General features: G+C 34.8%; 1 protein-coding gene across 17 annotated transcripts in view; it reads left to right on the forward strand.

Annotated features, from left to right (window-relative positions):
- LOC101888405 (ryanodine receptor) overlaps positions 1–22598 on the forward strand; it is a 99956-nt gene that overhangs the window by 6106 nt on the left and 71252 nt on the right. For all 17 annotated transcript variants that reach the window (XM_020034632.2, XM_020034636.2, XM_011298255.3 and 14 more), the window contains exon 2: positions 21568–21932. In XM_020034632.2, coding sequence (XP_019890191.1) covers positions 21879–21932 — 54 coding nt within the window. In that variant the 5' untranslated portion in view covers positions 21568–21878. The remainder of the gene's footprint in view (positions 1–21567; positions 21933–22598) is intronic.

The following is a 22598-nucleotide window of genomic DNA, read 5'->3' on the forward strand; positions in this document are numbered from 1 at the left end:
CTTATGCCAAGGGGGCTTTCTGAAATGACAAAATTTGTCGAAATCGGTTCAGTCATTCTTGAGAGCATTCTAGCTAACATCCCCTTCCTTTGTACATACATATTGTATATATTTCGTTATTTATATTCGATATATTTATTATCGGCATTGACGTAACGGTCAGAATTGACCTGTTAGTCTATTTTTGATTTCCCCGGGATTAAAAATATTCGCGGTTTAATGGAAAATATTACATTTATTTAACACAACTGTTATGGTCTATTTCACCTACTAAATATTACGTCGATTGGTCTATAATTGCGACCCATAGAGCGAGTCCAAAATCAGGAAGTTTTTTAGTTTTTGGTCCATTTCTTCCACTAAATATTATGTGATCATCTCCAAAAGCAAAATACTTCTATTCCGGCCCTAGCCCCACTCCATTCTAAATTTCGTGAAGATCTGGCCATAAATGCGACCTGCAAAGTGATTACAAATTAACGGACGGACGGACGGACATACATAGCTAGATCGACTCAGCTCGGTGAGATAGGAAGATCCATATATACTTTCCTATGTGGGAAACCAATATTTCGAGGTGTTACATAATTGTTGGCCCAATCAAACTTATAATACCCCCAACACATAGTGATGTAGGATATAAAAACATAATTACTGCAATATGTTTATTTGAGTTAACAGCTTAGCCATAAGAGAATCCCAGTCCATTTGCCATTTAACAATGAACAATATTCACAAATCGCCCTTGTGTCCTTTTAAATTATTTTTGTTTTCGCAATTTAATGTTTCCTGAATATGTAGCTGTGCGATTTAGATAAGCCACTCACATAACTATTCATCTTCCTCTTCTTCTTCATCTTGAAGATAGTTATTATTTAGCTGCTAATTACACGCCGGCTTACGCATTCAACCAAACACTCGATTCGCTCACCTATCAAACTATCAAACAGGCAAATGTTTGATCTCTCATCTCATTCTACACGTATTCCGCAAATAACTTGAAGTGTTTGTCGGTAGAATAACTCGTCGGGACAAGTATTTATACATTCCGCTTAATTAGCTCTTAAAATGTCCATGGATGGATGCTCGATTCACACAACAAACACACTCCGGCTGGATTCCGTGTAGACGCAAGGAACACACGTGTGTACAAGTTCAATTAAGTGCCGTATTCACCTGTACTTGAGTGGCTGTGTAACAAAGGCGACAAGGGGGAGGCTTATACCGGTTAATAAGTATTAGCACATCTATGGCTGACTGAGTGTGGGTGTATTCGTGTGCATGTGCGTGTGCGTGTTCATTCATCGACATTGTTAATGTGACCAACAACACAACCGAAATCAGAACGAAGCTTTGGGTGTTGCCTTTAGATTAAACAAGAATCGAATGATTTCCAATCGATTTGTTAACCATATAAAGAAGTTAATTAAAGGGCACATGCACAATGTAATATAGGATATTTGTTCATACATACACAAGTATATAATATACTCACTCACACATGTTTATTTATATGAAGTGTGTCCGTATGTTTGCAATTCTTGTAATTTTGTTCTGTAGATGACGATTTCAAGTCTCATTCGTGTTGATATGAATAATTAATCCCACTTTGCCCATATTAACTCTAATTATTACTAGACAATATTGACACACATACACACACCCACACAGATAGACGCAATGAGAAAAACAAAATAATTAGAAACTATTATTAGATAATCCATGCAGGAAAGGGGGTGGCGGGAGCTTTATGAGATGCTGGAATATTAAATATGAAAAAATGGACCACGTACTGAATGTGTAGGGCAGTGTACCGGAAAAATATAACAACAAGGTAGATATGTACATATGTAGTAGAGTATTCATTGCCAACTTCTTTCGAACATCGCCCATGTTCTTAATAATATTTTCCTTCTCATACACAGCTGCATCAAATAGTAAAACTTATATTTCTTTATTTTTTTTTTAATGTTTAAAGACGAAAGCAAAAAGAAATCAAAATTACATTGTACGTTTTAAACTAAAACGAAAAACGAGTTTTCGCCCTTAGGATATGAATAGTTTTAAAAATAGGTTCGAATGCAACCATTTCTGGAAAGGTTAAAGTACCCAATATAGTACTATCATGGTACAACAATTGGGTAAAATAGCTTCGAAAAACTGTTTGAATCTAGCCCTGAAGCTATACCCGAAATCTGTCAGAATTATTCAAAATTCGATGCAACAAGTTATACTCATTATAGAGCTTTTATAGAGCAATTCACCAAAGACGTCATATATTAATTTTGAAAGATTGTCTCCTACTTTTGACATTTTCCCCCAAACGAAATGTGAATAATTAACTACAAACCTCAAAGCATGAAAAAACCAAAAACAATTATGGCATTTATGGTTCCGGAGTCGAAGTGGATAAGTCGGAGTCGACCATCATTGCTGGAGTCGGAATCTGAGTCAAAAAAGTAACTCGAATTATTATTCCTTAGTTTGTTTAATTCTCTTTCGAGATGAGCAAAAAAAGAAAGCAAGAGAAACAATATCGACGACCCGTTTCGTCGTTAGTGGATGATTGTTTACAAGGGCCGTTCTTTAGAAAGTAGTATTTATTTCGAAGTTATTTGTCTCATTGGCTTCGAACGTTGAGACGGCAACTTCTAGTAGGCTGGACACAAAGGTCCGCATTTCAAATCTCAGGCACGTTCAGTTGATTTTTTTATTTTTAAATTTGTCATTCCGTTTGTAACCCTTCTAAATATTCTTCGTACCCCCATAAAATTCATATATTTATCATCACCATAAAATTCTAATTCAATTTAACGATGTCTGGACCTCCCGATATTCGGTATTTTAATGACTTTAGCAAAAATTTTCCGCGGGATTTTTCTTAATTTAGTATTCGGAATTTGTAACAGGTTCTACCTGCTGTAGCAGAAAATAGTAGTATATATTTTTCCTGTACCTCCCGTTATTCGGTATTTTAACGATTTAAGCCACATTTTCTAACGGAATTGTCTAATATATTATATTTTTAGTTCGTATATAGGTCCGCGTTTTCCTATAGCTCCCATATGTACGAACCTTACGAAATTTGTATTTGGTATCTTTCATTGGCTATAAATATCCCCCATATAACCGTACTTGCATACAGGGTGAGATAAAATACACTGCAACTAAGTCAAACGCCATAATTTTTACATTTTTTTAACATTATTAAACGAAAGCAAAATATGTCGAAAATAGCATCACCTTTGGCATGAATTATGACCTTCAAAGGCCAATGAAACCGTCACACGCTGCCTGCGGTGTTTTGGTCCATTCCCGGCGAAGCACTTGCTTGAGGAGATTGACACTTTGGTATTTTAGTGCCAACCTTGCTTTCCAAAATACTCCAGACACAATAGTCCAACCGGTTGGCCAAGCGAAGCAACTCTTAGGAATTTGAATGACTTTACCCCAAGCTAATTTTTCAATATTTGCCGAATGGAATATTGTGATATGTTCAGCGCACGAACCATTTTTCGGTTTTCGATTAAGTCGCTTGTAGTACGAGACACCAAAAGTTTTATTCACATTTAAATGCTGGAGTGCTCTTACGACAGCCACTGGTGTGTGTGCGGTTCCGTTTTTATGGTTTTTGTCACGTAGAATCAAACGAGAATATTATTTAACGGTACCTCCCGATATTCGGTATTTCGATGGTTATTGCCACATTTTTTCACGGATTTGTCTGAAAATTGGTATTTGTAGGTCATAACGGGACCCTGTACGTATGGCAAAACATTGCATGTATAAGTCCACGTTTTGGTATAGTCCCCATATAACGGTACCTCCCAATATTCGGTATTTTCATGATTTTTGACACATTTTTCACGAATTCCTCTGAAAATTGGTAGTTGTAGATCATAATGGGTCCCAGTTCGTGTGGCGAGTCATTGTAATTATAGGTCCACGTTTTGGTATAGCCGCCATATAACGGTACCTCCCGATGTTTTGTTTACTTGTTAATGTTTTTTTACTTGTTATATTTTATTTCACAAAAATTTTATAAAAAATTGCAAAAAAGATACGATCCAATTCCATGTATTCTTTGTTTTAGATTAGATTTCATTTAAAAAGTCCCAACAGTGGCCACAAATTAACGATAGAATCGCAATAAACTGTTGATATTATTTTAAATCGAATGCATGGTATAATTAATCAGAATCAATGTATGCACTGCAATGCGCTCCACAACACGCACACATGTACATACATTCATTTCAAATTGTTTGGAAATAATATCTCTAATTAGGCGTTTTTTGAAGATTTAATTGGCCATTTTTGTCGAAAGTAATAAGCCAATGAAATGCCTGTAATTATATATTATGCAGGCATGCATTAAATATTATGTGTGTAGATTCGCACATATCTACAAATTAACATAAAAACGTATGTGTGTGTGTGCGTGTGTTTTTAGATTTGATTAGCCATTAATTTGTGAAACATATACCACAAACATATCTCAAACTTCATCGCCTACAACTACAAATTCGTCGCGTTTGTGAAAGAATATAGGCTTTCTTCATTCTCGTTTTAAAATGGTAAAGCTAAATCAGTCTTCACTGAATACGAGAGAAAAACAAACCGACATTTTTATAAATGTATTTTTTATTTAATTCATTGCGTCAGTTGCATTTCAGCAAAATAAAATTAATAACAGCTTTGAGTAATTCAGGCAAACAAAAAATTACTAAATATGTATTGTGATTCAGGAACAATGAATATTAAATCGCATTCAAGCGCTTATTCAGTTTATTTGAGTCAAAAGATTCAGGAACAAATTATTTCAAATGTATTTTTGAAATATCATAAGATATCGCTATACAACATGTGACTTCATTAAAAAAAAAAACTCTTGTTTCCCCATTCCGATATATGTTATGTGGCAATGTAAACCACATACTTAATGTAATTTGTGTTTGTAAGCGTTGTAATGGAACACGTACAACACGCTGCAAGAACACACACAACATAGGCATATAAATATGGGTTACATGCGGATATAATACTTGATTATATTCGAACTTTATAAAAGAAAGTAAAACAAATTAAAACTGCACTAAGTTTGAACTATATGGCCCAAAACACGGTACCAGATAGAGTCGACTCATATCTTTCATTTTCACACTTGTTTTGAAATAAGCAAAATATCGGCAATGGCTAAGTTTGGTCAAAATCGGGTGCTTATCTTACATTTTACAAAATGCTGCATCCAAATATATGCAATATTTATATTAGATCTATAGTTGGTAAAAATATTAACACATACGACGTTTTAGAAGTGGGCGGATAAGTCCCATCCATATTCACAATAGGTCTAAGTATTTCATTGTGCAAAGCTTAAAAATACACCAGTTAGTTATTTCACAAGAGAATTTTGAACAAAATGGGATACCTCTTTTGTTCCCTATAACCTCAACCATAATATGGAGGGGATTTTAAGTTTTTTTGTCTGCCGTCTGTGGAAATCGCCCTAGCTTCCGAACGAATTGAAATAAGATGATAAAAGTTTACTAAAAATGTGTGTTGTGTCTGCATTACTTTTGGTATTGAAAATTTGCTATATAGGTTCAGGTTTAGGTATTGCCCCCATATTACGGTACCTCCCTGCATTCGGTATTTTGCTGATTTCAGCGACATTATTCATATTTGAAGTTCCTAAAAGGTACTACAATCTATGACAGAAAATTGTCTATGCAGGTCCAGGTCTTCATATAGCCGCCGTATATATCGGTATCTCCCTATATTCGATATTTTGATGGTATCAGCGATATTATTGACCGGAATTGTTTCAAATTTCGTATTTGATGTTCTTAATAGGCACTACAATCTATGACAGAAAATTGTGTATGCAGGTGCAGGTCCCTATATTCGGCATTTTTTAATATTTTAAAATAATTTTTAACGGATTATTATATTTTTTTTTTTTCAAATTCGTTCCAAGTGGTGGAGAGTACTTAGATTTTGGCCCGGCCGAACTTACTGCTTTTTAACTTGTTTTTTTATGAGAACTCGATCTGAGTTTGACAGAAATATTACGATGCATCAAAGTTAGGCGAAATCGGATAATCCCTTAGTGACAACTAAAATGGCTAAGGGGTTTAACTCTTTTTTTTTTTGTCGATTAGACAACCATTGTCGAACTATCCAAAAAATACTTCATAGTCTACTATTCCATTTATTCGTAATATATAAATTAGTTTGAAGAATATATGAATGTGTGTGGTATACTCATCGACCGTGATAGAGTTTGAATGTATGTCACCATGTATTGGCACACGGATAATTAACTTGTAGACATTTACTGAATAGACAACAATTGTAGCATTAATTAGGAATTGTATTATCGTAACGTAAGTTGTTTATACGCACCTACTTACATATGTATGTGTGTACGTTTATTTGCATATGTGTATGTGGAAGGCATGGGAGTGAGTGTGCATTCGCATGTTGCTGTGCTTGTGGATATAGCCATTTCGCCGAAATCACGTGTGTAATTAAGCTGTCACATTGGCATGGGCGTTAATTAATGCAAATTGAAACTCAGCCAGCCACATGCCCGTGGATGGCGACATTCGGACAAACGCGACTTTTCGCCAGACAATTGTGGAAGCCAATTCAATGGTGACATCCAATTAAGATGATGTCTTTCATCAGAATGCTTGTCCTTAAAGGACAATCATTCAATTCATAGTTGGCCATCGGGCAATATACAATATGACAACAACAAATTAGCACATGCAGTGTGTCGTTGATTTGCGGGTGCAGTCAACTGTATTTTACCGGCCAATAGGTAATGACGGGGCTGCATCCATAGATATCTTATGTTACTTCAACCAGGCTTCAAGTGCATGTCTGTTGCTAAACTTAGCTCAATCTTATTATTTGACTGTTTCTGTTTGTGAATGATTAGTGAATGAATTTTTTGGTTCCATAAATATACAAACTTACTTAATACGGATCTGTTCTACATAGCAGTTATCTAAAGAAAACGGGCGATTTTGTAAATTGAAAAAAAATGTTTTTTTCCGATTTACTTTTTCCACATGTACTTATGTTAACCTATACAAAGACCTAAAATGGTAAAGACTAGACAAAATGCATTCTGAGCAAATGGTTTGTGTCTATACTGTCTGGGTAACAGCCTATGGCAGGACCATGTTAATATAAAAAAATATATTTATAGAAAAAAAATGACAAACAAAAGTTTGAAAAATCCAAAAATTGGGTTTCAAAATTCTATTCCATAGAATTTCCAAATTAATTGCATATTGCCTAAGCGGTTTAAATCGCATAACATTTCTAACTATGTTGTTACGATATCATAACAACAGAGGTATTTTTACAGGGTTGCCATATCTTGACTCTGTCTTGTCCCATATTTATACTTCTATGTCTTTGGACCTAAAATGGTAAAGACTAGACAAAATGCGTTCTGAGTAAATGGTTTGTGTCTATACTATCTAGATAACAGTTCATGACAGGACCATGTTAATATAAACAATTAAAAAAACTGTAAGTTCGGCCGGTCCGAACTTTTAATACCCTCCACCATTTGGTACAAATTTGGCAATTTCCAAAAAAATAAAATCCGTTAAAAATTCTGTTAAAATATCAAAAATACCGAATGCCTATATGACGACGTGGACCTGCATAGGCAACTTTTGTCATAAGTTATCACAATATTTAAAATGGAAACTTGAAGAAAAATCTGTTTATAATGTAGCTTAAATCATCAAAATACCGAATATAGGGGGTACCTTTATATGGGGGCTATACGAAGACGTGAACCTGCACAGACAATTTTCTGGCACTAAAATCATCAAAATACCGAATATCGGGGGGTACGGTATGTGGCGGCAATACGAAGACGTAGACCTACATGGCCCATTTTCTGTTTTATGCTGCAGCATCTTTTACGAACTTCAAATGCCAAATTTGAAACAATTCCGGTGAATAATGTCGCTAAAATCATCAAAATACTGAATATCGGGAGGTACCGTTATATGGGGGCTATATGATAACTTGGGCCTACATGGCCCATTTACGAACTTAACCTGCCTACTGGCAAAATATACATGTCTGCAAAAATTTAGACTTCTATCTCAATTTGTTCGAAAGATAGCGTGATTACAGACGGACATGACTAAATCGTCTTAGAATTTACGCTGATCAAGAATATATATACTTTGTTGGGTCTGACATGAGTATTTCGAGGAGTTACAAACGGAATGACAAAATTAATATACCCTACATGACAAACAAAAGTTTCAAAAATCCAAAATTTGGATTTCAAAATTCTATTCCATAGACTTTTCAAATTAATTACATATTGTCTAAGCGGTTTAAATCACATAACATTGCTAACTGTGTTGTTACGATATCATAACAGCAGAGGTATTTTCATATCTTGACTCTGCCTTGTCCCATCTTTATACTTCTATGTCTTTGACCTATAAACCTATAGGGTGCAAAATTGAAGAGTCTGTTATTTGACTACAAAATCAAAACAAATGACGTACGATAATCATATATAAACAGAACAGTATTGGCATATTTGATCGTTGTTGCAAAATAGTCAGGCTTAATACCATTATTGTTGTTTTTATAAAAACAGTGTTTGTTTATGTGGGAAAAAGATGTTAATGTATACTCGGGGTGAGAGGGGAATACCTAGTTTTTGGAAAGAGTCACCAATCCTCATAATTTTCTCTCCAGGAATTAAAAAAAGGAAAGAAAGAAAACTTTTTTTAACCAAGTGACGAGATTATTTGGTCACTCTTCAATGTTACAAACGGATAGGTTACAAAACTTTTGCTTTAAAATTGTAGATTTTAATTTACATCAGTCTTTCCTACCTTGTAATTATTGCCTCATAACAAATACTATGACTGCATATAAACTTGTGGCAGAAGCCTTAAAAATATCAAAATTTTCTTTTTTTTTGGGTTGTAGGCTTTTAGGATCACAGCGTCACTATATTTCCGCTAAAATAATATTTAATATTCAAAAAACTCTTTCCAAAATATCAATTCTATTATCCGTTAGCATTATTAACAAATATGGTCTTAATAGGTGATCTCTTCTTCCAACGGGGTTCTGTACTACCCATAACTTTGATATATTTTGTACAAATGCCTCCTTTCTCATCGCCATCTCTTCTTTCAAACAATAACCTACCGTACGGTTGGAAATTTTGATGCATGATCTAACGAATACCTTAAGAATTTACTTTTAAATCCGGATATATCAATTGACAATATAACAGCTCTTTGAAAGACATCTGATTACCGAATGGACATTTGTTTTTTGCCGTTAATCCTATGCTACAAAGAACATTTAGCTGGAACTTCGTCAGGCTCACAATCCGATTGGCTTACTAACCAGATTTTGTATTTCTGTATATCTACCCCCTCTCCCACACACACACACAGACACACATTCGACGACTGTTGCTGTTGTTGGTGCCATACAGCAGACGATATGTTTGATTTGGAAAAAATGTTAACATAATATTTGTGGCAGTGATTCCATTTCACTCGGATCGTGTGCCACACGACAGCTCCATGATATGGCTGCAGTATAAATGGTCATGAAAAATACAACTAGACAACAAAGAAAACAACAACAACGCAATCGCATTCAACAATGCATCCGTCCCATCCACTCGCTCGGCCAGTCGTTCTAAAATCCAACCATCTGTGCTATTTGCTAAAACAATATTTGCTTTGTTAACTGAAGTGTTGAGAACAGCTCATCGTATCGTAGCTCCAATCTCTACTCGGAATTTGCAAACTAAAACCTCCCACAGCTTCTGTACATCGTCCGGCCAAAGATATGCTCCTTGGTTAAGCCGATAGCTGTGGAGGCTACACAGAGTACACAGACATCATCTGAAAATCCTGTTAATGTTCAACTGAATGAACAGCGCACCAAAAGAAAAGAGGTCACAACGAAACGAATGCACCTTGGCAAACACTTGACTGATTTGGCTATAGATTCCAGGTGTGTTAAATCAAACACTTTATATTTGTTATTCAATACGCGGAAGGGATTACAATTTTACATATATATATACATGTATGTAGCACATCATAGGGACCCATGCGAAAGCTGAGTCAAAGAAAATTTAAAATGAACTTAGAAGCTCATTTATTATCAGCTTTGGGAGGCTTGTTCACAGGATCTTCGAAGTTTTGACTTGGTCTGGCTATTGGAAACCATATCTACATTCATAGGTCAACTGACTGATGTTAGGTATATATTGCAGAAAACTCTGTAGCTTTCCCTACTCACAAAACAGCCATTCGAACTTATACAAAAAAAAAATAGTTTTTGATCACTGGGCTGATTAATATCGAACAACCATTTTTGTATCGTATTTCTTACAAAAATATTTTAGCTGCATCATCCGCACTCGTATATAATAAAAATACTCATGGATGCATACGTGGGCTTACCGAAATCCTACGAAAAAATCCAAACAAATGGCAGGTGAAAATGACCAAAAAGGCACGAATTACTTTTGCAGGAAACCCATCAGAACGTATTTCCAGTCAAGTCGACGCCAAGAGTGCAGTGGCAACAACAATGCCCTCACCTACAGTAGGACAAACATTTCAACTCACACGTGATTGTAGCTGTACACAGCAGATCGTATGTGCGGATGCACCAGTGTATGCACTTACATACGTACTAAAGGCCTGCACAAGACGAATTGTATGAATTATGCTTTTTTCGACACACTGACTTTGTCTACTCAATCATGCGCTATGTATTTGATAGGCAATGACAACCAACAACATCCCCCATTTTAATTCATGTGTGCCATTGTCTAAGGTTCGATCGTGGCATGGCTGACTCGAATATTTGCATGGTGTTCTCCATAAATGCAGGGTGTCAACGATGACATTGAACCTTGTCATCGTCAAATTGTGTGTCATTTGTGTACATGTGCTTATATTGAGAGAGTGTGTGTGTGTGTGTTATTTTCGACGTTGAGGACGTGTTTTTGTGTGTGCTGTAATTTTGAAGTAACAAACACCGCGTTAATATAAAATTGAGTTCAATACCAAAATGTGCATAGACATCAACAAATGAATAAAAAAATGAAATATATACTGAACAATTCCAATTTATTGGTGATTATCATAAAATTTTGGTCATAAAAAAGAGGTAAATATTGTTTGCCTATTTCCTATCTACATAAAGTGTTCTTTTAAAATTAAAGTTTAAGGGCAGAGATTTGACTCTCATGCAATAACAGAATATGCACCGAATTGAACAATGGAAGTATATAGTGTTGTTACGTGAATTACTGTAGCACTCATTCTCATTTACATATCAATACCGGAGAAATTATAATCAAATTAGAAAAATTTTCAGGGGATTATTGTTTTTTAATAAGGATTAACATTTTAGATTGTTTCGTCAATAACCACGAAATGTGAACATTCTGTGTGGACCAATTAGAAGTACCTTTAATATTTTAGTAATCGCCAAGAAATTCTTTATTACAAAAAATGTATTTTTTCACATATCGGAAAAGCAGGTAGCGATTGCGCTTTGCCTTCATCATGTGTGTGTCTTTTTCGTTGGCAATTGTTTCATAATTGTTGTTGTTTTTTTTTTTTTGATAAAACATTTCTGTATGACACACTATTCAACATTCCCTTTTATTGGTCATTACATGTTATGACGATGGGTTTGAGTGTGACCGACATGATGAGACATCGAGCATTTAGTTGGATGTGACGTACTGTTATGCGTTTGATCAAACAGGGAACAACATGACGAGCGTTTTTTCTCCATGACATAAATAGAGAAAAGTGTCACATTTGCAGCCCTTTAATACGTACCAGCTATCTCATGCACCAACCCGAAACAACAACAACAACTACTACTGCCATCAGGCAACGGCACTGACGAGCAAACAGTAAAGAAACGAAACAAAATCACGGAACAGCACTGAACTACTACTACTACTCACGAAACGACAGCATCGAGTTAGTACGAGTCAGGGAAATGTCAGTGCATTCTGTTAAAAGATTAAACGAGCCATGCAAATCCTTTTGTAAGGCAAAAGGACCAAAAGACAAAACCAACACAGAACTTACTGGAGCAAATGCAGCGAACAGTAGGAGCATTGTGTCAACGTAGCAACAATGACAACAATACCATGTAAACAACCACTGACCACACATTGGAATGACGTCAAACGATGTTCCATTGCTGCTGACTCTCCGTTCCTCAGCTGAGAGACAATTTGAACAGGACAGCCGAATATACAGAGTAGGCAGGGAGACAGACAGACAGACAGACATACGAACAGTTAGTTACATTAACTATACAACTGTAAAAAGTCACCGCACGCATTTCCATCATCGTATTCATGGAAAACCAACAAACAAAAGTTGACGTTCAACAACTACTTGCTTGCATATGTACATTTTTAAATACATATGTACGCTGAACACATGTATGCTCAACATGGAGATACACAAATTCTAAAAAAGAATATATTTTTCTGAGGGCGAATGCACCTTGAGATGATTTCCAAATAGGGCTAAACGCTTTTGTAGCGGATAGTAATTTCAATTGTCGTACACGAAGGTTGTCCACTAAATGTTTGAAAGTAATGAGTAAAGTCGGCACAAAGGGTCAGCGTTCGACTACAATGCCGATGGTGTCGGCGTTCGACAAAGAAACCCAGTAAAGAAAGCCTTTAAGTCGGGCGGGGCCGACTTTATGATATCCTACACCACTTTGCATATTTAGTAGAGCTTCACATAAAAAGTAAAAGTTTTTATGGGGAATTTGTGAGAATTAAATCACACCAACTATGATTATAGTTATAATTTAAAGTCCGAAGGAACTAATATAAGATAGGAATATCCTCCTCTGAATCGATTTCTTCTAAATTTGCCGAGGCATTTGTGCCTTTTCAATTCGGGCTTGTATTACCCATTTGGTGAACAATTAACTTGAAATCGGATAAAGATATATATGGGAGCTATATCCAAATCTGAAACGATCTCGATAAAATTTGGTAAAGGTATTTCTGAGCTGCATTTGATATATTTCCCCGAATATCGTTACTACGGAGTCCATATTACGGCTATGCAGGGCAAATTCAACAGATCGGATGAACAATATATACGAAAGCTATTGCTACATCTGAACCGTTTTCGATCAAATTTGGCATACTTAGGTTCAGGCCCAATCTAGTCGTATGTGCAAAATTCAATACTACTTCGGCTAATATTACACGTTTGGTGTACAATAAAAGGCAATTCGGACGAAGTTATATATGGGAGCTGTTTAACTCAGGGAGGTGGAGGAAAGGCAGACAGCGGCAACAACAACGAGAACTCCCCAGAGTTATTATGTGATGGTGAGAGGTGCGGGTGATTCGCGCGTGTGGTGATGCAGTGAAAAGAAATAGCAAAGAAATGAAACAGTAATAAATTCTAAATAGTTTCATAACTTTATTTGTGTATTTCTTCTTTCTATAACAACAAAATTACCTTGTGTAATTTGGGGTGGCGTCAGAGGCCTGGTTAGTATAACCGCGAACGAGGAGTTAGAGCGCGTGAGAAGTGTACACTTCAACTACTAAACGACAAGTGAACGCAGAGGTTCTTGCAATCGCAGTGATCGCCGAGGATCATTGTCGATTACTACTACTACATTTACAATTATTTCCAATGAGAGCAGAGTCTCGTATGTATCAAAGTGAGCTAACCAACAACAACCACCGCCCGGTGGCATCAGCGCTCTACGGTCTCTGCCGAGGGAAGTTTGCCGAGGAGATGCCCGTTGTGTCAATCAGCATCCGTGATTGACTGGACTCGGGAAGTTGAAGGCCAACTTAAACAGGAGCTATATCTAAATTTTTACCGATTATCTCCAATTTCAATAGGGTTCGTCCTTGGGCCAAACAACTGGTTTGTGTAAAATTTCATTTCGACCGGACAATATATGCGACCTATACTTTTTTTACAAAGATACATGGACAGACGGACGGTTTTCTGTCCGGTGGGAATTTACGGCAAATTTGGTTGATAAAAATTACAAAATACCAAGAATACATTAAATCTGGTAGTACCGTTATGAGGGATAACAAATCGTGGACTTCTACGGTTTGAGCAAGATTTTTGATTTATACAGTAAGATGGACAGTCGCATGGTCTTGGTCAAATCGACATATCATCTTATGCTGGTCAGTGATACGCTGGTATAGTGATTAGTTCGAGTAATTTAAAACGAAATGCCCAAATAATATACCCTCCATAGTACGTCGGAGGGTAAAAATAAAACACTAACATTTTCCTACTTATTTCGGGTGGCATGGCCTTGTAAGACTAATGGATCCTAAGATCAAGGCATAATATGTTCTCGCAATTTCAGTATTGGACCACTATTTGGTATAGATCCATATAAGAACATCTCCCCATTATTTGAGGGCCTCAGGCGCAGTTTCCAACCAAAGGAGTTGTAATTAGACCTTTCAAATGCTTAAGGAGCACAACCCTCCCAGCAAAACATATTACGATACCATTACATCATTACCAAATAATGGATTTACAAAGTACATTTTGGCACCAACAACTACTTACAAAGCAGTATCCTAACACTTTATTTTAAGATGTCATAAAAAAGATACATTTCATTCAGCCACAAGAGCCAATAACAAGATCTATTTTTATAAAACTAGAATGGAATTAGAGTTTAATTCCACAACACTCATTACTAGTAATGCTGAAAGTGACACTTTTGTGTACCAAATTCTTGCCGAGTAACTCCCTTTTTCCATATTTTTTGATATTTTGAATTCTCAATAATTCGATATTTTGAATTTCCAATGAATGCAACTCTACCAATCCTTTGTCCAAATTTTCTTTTCTGAAAATCCTTTAACATTTTAAATTAAGTTCTATGGAGCTATACCTATATTAAATATTTTTATCCACAAAGAACTCAAACCGAAATTATGAGCGAAACCGGATTAACGATTTACCAAAGCTAGTCCTAATAATGACGGTTGTAAATAAACGAGCTATTGGACATTTTTGCGAAAGGGGTAAAATAAAAATCAGTCCTGCTCTGATTTTGCGCAAGTGAATCTCCCCCTCCAAATTACCTTTTTCCAAAGTTCACTAAAACTATTTCTTTCCCTTTCTAAATAAAATAAACAATTGCATAAAACATCCATTGGTTGGTGCAAACTTTCACCTTCGTATAAATATCAGCCACAATTTCAGCAACATTTTCACAAACAGACAACAAATTCAGCAAAGATATCAAAATTCATGCTGTTTAGTCGAGTTGTAGTTTCAGTGGTTTCTGCCAGTGGTCACAGGAAACATGACACATTTTATATGGTTACCGAAAACTAGCTCCAAAACAGGTAGTCACAACTAGACAAACTTGCAAGACTAATCGCATCAAACAGTAGCCTCAGACCACAACCAATCATTGCTGCAGTCAGTTGGTTCAACGCAGGGTTAGGGGCGTATCAAATGTCAATCTCTGTAAACGGTGTCAGTGTTTGAAATTAATGTCTGGCGGGCTGTTGATTGCGTTGCTACTCCGGACCAGAGATATTTGTGATAAAATTAAATTAAAAACACTGAAATTGTCATAATTGTGCTCGTCCTTGCCAAAAAAAAATGTGATTGCAAATAATTTAAGTCGAGTAATTCATTGTTTGATAAAAAAAACCTAGTCAATCTCTGAAAGTTTTCATTATCTGTATTTTTAATAAACAACCGCTTGTCGGATTATATCATATTGTGCATTTGTCTGTAATATGCAAACGAAAACGAAATAGACCCAGGGTTCCTTTTAATGTTCTTCATAGGGTCGTGTTCTCGATCTAGCAAAGTACAGGTCACATTTATTATTCGATTGCAATGAAATTTAACATTGACATTGGATTAGCTTTAGAAATTTGTAAAAATCAGACTAGATTTAGATATAGCACTTTAAAAGGTAGTATGTGCCCAAATTACATAAATATTAGCAGCAATCGACCGATTTTGTCCTAAAATTAAGTATATCAAATTTGATGAAAATCGGTTCGAACATAGATATAGCTCTCATTTATATATTTTTATTCGATTACGTATTAATAATTCCCCCAAAGCCGTAATATGTATTCCATAACAATAATTTTCGGTATAAGGTATTAGATACGGCTTGAAATACTCCTGCTAAAGCTTGTCGAGATCGGTTAGGATTTGGATATAGTTCCAATATATATCTTTATCCGATTTCACGCTTGTTGTTCCCTAAATCTGTAATATCAGCCAAAATTTGTAGAATTTTGATAAATGCGACCGAAATTAGCCTCAAGCAAGTACTTTTGTGAACATCAGTTCAGATACAGCTATATCTCCCAAAAATGTGTTTCATGTTTCAACCCTTACCAATATCTATGCCAACATCGAGATCGGTATATATATTTGGATATAACTCTCATATCTATCTATCTATATATATCATAGTATCTTTATCCGATTTCACATTAAATGTGAATGAGAATGAGAACATGCATTGGCAACAACCACAAGAGAAAATTTTTACAATTAATGTGAAATCGGATAAAGATACTTAACAAATAAATAAAACTTAACAAATTCCGGCAATAATTTAAACATTTAAATTATTTTGTTAAATAATAAGAATTCACCATTGCATTATGCCATCAAACAATTCATTTCCTTCGTGAATTGAATGTGGATATCTTATTACCTATTACCTATAATCAAATATGTAAATATATATACTACGATAACCGACATTTCCTTGGTATTATTGGAAAATAGTACGAATTAGTACTTACTTGCAGTACGAGGAAGAGTTATTGAAATAGAATGCATTTACCTATGAATTTTAACAGTTCCGTTATGACTTAAAAAATACAAGTCCCAGATATTAACGATCGTCCTTTTTTTTTTGAAAATATGTATCATGCGCTTCTTTTGCTATTAATTGTAGTTTGCGGTTAATATCTGTTTCTGCCAAACCATTTAATTTAAAATTTTCATTAGAAAATATGCCAACTATGCTGGAATGCCTGCACCAAAAATTATCATGTTCCCAAACCGCAAACATGTCGGCCTAGACATTTTAGTTTTGTTGCCGCTTCAAAAATTCTCAAATACCAATAAAACGTTAAGTTCACCAAGGCAAAATTAACAACAACAACAAAAACAACGACAGGACAACGGTAGTGATGGCTGCGACAGTAAAAGCTGTTGTTGCCAACAAAGTAATGTTTCCATGAGGAGCAGCTACTGCCGGAGATGTTGAATTTGGAACGAAACAAAAATTAAACACAGACATGATCGACACTATAATGGTTCTGCACACATGGTAGTGAATCTAGCACCCACTGTGTCTATGTGTGTGTATGTGCCCAAGAATGTTAGTGGATGTATTCTGAACGATGGAAAACCATCACTTTTTATCAGAATTGGCATATTTTGAACGAGATGTGAGTCAATTAGAGGTATACTCGTTGCTTGGAGTGTTGACCGCGATATTGACACGTTGCTCTAAACCATGAGACCGCGATTGATGCTGTGGCAATGATTTAGTTTGCAAGTGGTTTTCAGACGTCCGCTTGTGAAACATTACGGAGATTTATGGAAATTTTATAAATACATTTACGTATGTATATACGGCATGCAAAATGCAAAAATATACGTACATAATGAATATGACATTAGATACGTTTAAGTTTATAACATTTTATATGAGGTGTAGAAGAAATAAATTCAAGGACATACGTAGTGAATATTAATGGCGGATAAAGGAACAAATGTTAACTAATAAATATAAATGAAAATATTATTGTATATCTATAATCACTGTAAATACGTTATTTTTTGCCAAATATGCAAATAGAACCAAAATGGCAACCTCCAGAAAATTATGGTAAAAGGACAGTAGAAACCGAGGTACACATGCACATTAGGTGTACTACAATTTGCAACTTTAGAGAGCATGAAATATGCGACTTTATTAACAAATGTTTTGTAATATTTAAAACCTTTAATTCATTCTCTGGTAAATATTCTCCACATAACGTTACGGAAGAGTCAAATCAGTTACCTCATAGTAATTGTCCCATGACTTCATTTATGACAAATTTAATTACCGTTAGTACCAGAACTGCAATATCCAGAATAATTCTCACTTTGACACTTTTCCCAAAAAATTAAGTATACAAGGAAATTTTAACTCGGATCGGATACGTGTTAAATTCACAGAGCAACGACACTATTTTAATACATAAATTATGATGTATTTTTCATAGAACATAGTTACATTGTTTATTCTAAGATTTATAGTGAAATTATGTGTAAAAAATTTCTTCTTCTTCTTCTTTGGACACCTTTTACCTAAAACAATATTTTATGAAACTTTCAGCCGTCAAATCGAAAAAAAATCCTGGGAAAATTTGATCAAATAAATTAAGAAACATTTTCTGTTTTTTTTTTTTCGGAACATTGCTGCAAAAATATTTTGGCATACAATGAAAACAGAGATCTATTTTCGTTGATGACTTTTAGTAAAATTTTACGAAAAATATTTGTTGGAGATTTTGCACAAAATCATAAAAAGTACAGCTTAAACCCTAAAATGTGTTTTTAATATTTATGAATTTCTGGCGTTTAGGTGAGATTGAGACCTAATTGACGTCTTCTAGGACCTACAGTCAAATTTTGTAACAAACAATTTTGTGTAATATTTTGACTCGCTACTATCGCGTTTAAAGGGAGTTTTAGCCATATTTAAAAAGGACTAAAAAGGCCCCTTTGTTGACCCGTTCTATATGCCTCAAACGCGAGGATTTTGAAGAATCTAAATCCGGAAATGACCAAAAGTGTAAAAGAGGGTTACTTTGCAATGTAAACTTTCGAAATGCCGATACACGTATCTTCTCCTCGACACACGTGTCGTCTCTTCTTTTATAAACTGATGGATTTTCCCCTGGAATCATGAAAGAACTGTTTTAGGAATCATTTTTCAAATTTACAAGTTTCTTTATAACATGATCTACGAACAGATCATGTAGAAACCCCTAACAAATCATGAGTCTTGCTGTCAAAATACATGATTTCACTAAAAAAAAAAATCCGGGCCGACCGAATTTTTAATACCCGTCACCATTTTAAACGAAATGGAAAAATTTTCAAAAAAATACCTCTCAAATGAAACCTTTTACATGGGGGCTGTACGAAGACGTGGTCCATCAAAAGTTTTTATTATAGGCTGTATTTCTGAATCCGAACTTCAAATACGAAAGCTATGGTTCCTCTTCTACTGAGCTTACATTGTTTTTATAAAAACAACAAAAATGGGATTAAGCCTGCCCATTTTGTAACAACAAAATACTATGGTTACCCGAACAAACAATCCACCACTGTTCAATTATCAAAAAATATTTTTAAACAAGGTTTTTTTGAAAATTTGAACGGGCAAAATGTGCTACCGTGTTATAAAATATGTTCATAGTATGGTAGAGGGTATGAAAAACAAATTTCCATTTTGGAAAATAAAGTCGAAAAAATTTGTGTTTCTACCATTTGGAATGAATTTGCAAAATTATTCAAATACCGAATACATGTATGGACAATTATCTCCCAGAGAAAGCAATGCCTATTCCGAAGTCCAAATGCCAACTTTCATATAAAACCGTTGAATGATAAGGATATGGAACTGTATAGGCATTTCTTTTCATTTGTATTTTGTAACATTTTTTTCGCGAAATTGTTTGGAAAAAATTTAAGAGAAAACTAGCAAATATGGCAACTAATGATATTGTCTTAAAAAATTATTTTTAGTAAACAAGTTTGGTCGAGTAGAAATTAGCCTCGGATTGACAGAAATATTGATTTTAAATGATTGTCATCAAAAATTGCAAGTTCCGTACAAGAATATACACCTTCTCCACAATTGCAAAATGATTAATATTACCAAATTCTTCGGGTCCATATTATTGAACAAACCACACATAACAGGTTGAAAGCGCAAAATTATGGAATATGTTAAATTGTTTTGTATTCCAATGCAAAAACGAATTTTCTCCATGATTTGAGTTCATTTAAAAAATATAAAAAATACGTCGGATTTTTTCTATTTCCGTAACATTGATAAAATACTTGTGTATAAAAATTGAGTAAGAAGTGTGAAACAAATATAATAACTTGTTACGCTTAACTACTTTCAAAAAAAAATAAAACAAAAAAATGAAACTAACCTCAAACTTCAAAATTGGTTGTCAAAGTTGAATTTCTTAAATTCAAAGTTTTTTAAACTCGACGGATTTCGATAACATTCACATAAATACATGGGTTTAAATTTGTGCTAAAACGTCGAAGACGTACGTCGAGCATTCGGTAGACCTCTTATATTTATACACTTAGGCTCCCACTGTAAATATTGCTTAATATTTTAGCAACCATTCTATCGAACATCCAAGGAATAGTCCAAAAAACGTATGAGTTATATTTTTAGTGGCCGCATTATGTCTTTTTGGCTTATTGGCCAAGTGCCAGAGAACAAAACTCTCTCAACGAATGTAGAACATTTATTTTAGTAAATATAGTTCCTCAAATTTGCATACCACATACATGCACACGTACTTACATCCTATGTTATTGTATATTATAGAGAACATATACATCAAAATACACATGTATACAAGAGAATGGCATGAGTGAGCGAAAAAAAAGAGAATATTAAATTATCGCCTCATTGCTACGATAGCAGATACCCATATAGAAGAGAAGTGAAAAGAAATTGCAAATAATCAGCTGAGTGTTAGCGAGTTAACGAATAAACATGAATATGGCAAGCAAAACAAAAATGAAAAATAACGAGAACGGTGCTTTCTCTATCTCTCGAGAGGATGTGCGCAACACAAAACAATTTTTGCAGTTCTTGTTTGTTTATATTTTGGTGGCACAGACAAGACTACTACTCACATACACATGTCTAAATGTACAGATGTCTTTTAACATTCCGCCATAGACGTTGGCCTACATTTGCCGTGTCAACAGCTGGCAATAGTCACTCTCAAACTGTAGCCAAGTCATAGATTGCATGCCATCCGCTATTTTTACCAATCAGCCGGGCGTTACGTATTTTCGTATGTGCAATGGTGAATCACGCCGGAACCCCCATTTGCAGAGCAGCAGAACGACCACTGTCAATAACATTGCTTTGGCAGTGGAAGGCGCAGTGTTTTGGTTTTATTTTTAAACGAACGAAGGCGTCTACCGGTCGAGCCGGTATAAAGCACCATACCAATGACAAATCATGTCATACCTTGTAATGTGGACACACCATTTCCGGTTTGATTGTATTTGTTTGTGTGTGATGTGATATATTTTCATTTGCCTGTAAATGAAATAAATTAAAAATTCAGAGGCATCTCCCCTTTCGCCCCTTTGAAGTGGACAAATTCGTTATTTAGACCAATTGAAATTCTAATTAAAATTTTATTTTTATTTTCAGATTATTTTTACATTGACATCCACTCTGCAGCCAACGAACCAAATTTGCGGTGTATCAAACAAAAACAACGGGGTCAACAGACTGACTGCGTGCGTTTAGACGCAGGGTTTGTTGCATGCATACATGGACAGACAATTCGTTGGTCTCTTAGAACATTAACGTCATTTTTTTCATTAATTAAATATTGAGTGGATTATTTTTTAATTGAATCGTGAAGAGTGAAAAAGAAATCACGTCAGAATTTTGGATTCGTTTTTTTTTTTTTTTTTTTTTTGGTGAAAGCTGAAGTCATTTTTTGGTACTAAACAAAAATGGCTGAAGCTGAAGGAGGATCGGAGCAGGATGATGTTTCATTCTTGAGGACGGTAAGTGTTTTCTTCAATTCAATTATTAATAATTTGTTTTGTGTTAAAATACAAATTATTATTGAAACGTGAATGTTATTTATTTATTTACGTTTTTGGAGGGTCCCACCATAGTGGAGGTTATATAGACCACAGTAATACATTTCTTAATACAAATTGTTCTTATTTATATTGGGTGAAATTTAATGGTTCAAAAAAGGATTTAAATCAAGTTATAGACATTGATATCTATGAGAAATTGTTTAATATTCATCATCTCATAAAAGTATAGACAGATCTCTAATCATGTACGGCGGATATGCATATTTGTAGTATAAAAGAAAAAAGTCTAATATTATAAATATTTTAAATTTCTGATTATTGATTACTCCATCATTATTCCAAAGGTGCCATCTGTAATCCGGGATTGAAATTTGTATTATAGAATTATTATGTTGTTACGAGAGTCCTTCGCCATTTTATCAACTTTGTCGTTTTCGTAGATGTGAAAATGACTCGGAACCCTCATGAATTCAACACAATTGTAAACCATTGTCTTTGGTATGACCCTTATTTGTTGAAAAATACTATTTTTGGTTAAAGTGTTATCTACGTTTTCTAATGAACTCTTACTATCAGAAATTATAAATATTTTTGCCCCATAATAGTTTTTACGAAAATTCTAGA

The sequence above is a fragment of the Musca domestica genome, unplaced genomic scaffold (genome assembly GCF_030504385.1).
Source record: "Musca domestica strain aabys unplaced genomic scaffold, Musca_domestica.polishedcontigs.V.1.1 31, whole genome shotgun sequence".
Taxonomy (NCBI): domain Eukaryota; kingdom Metazoa; phylum Arthropoda; class Insecta; order Diptera; family Muscidae; genus Musca; species Musca domestica.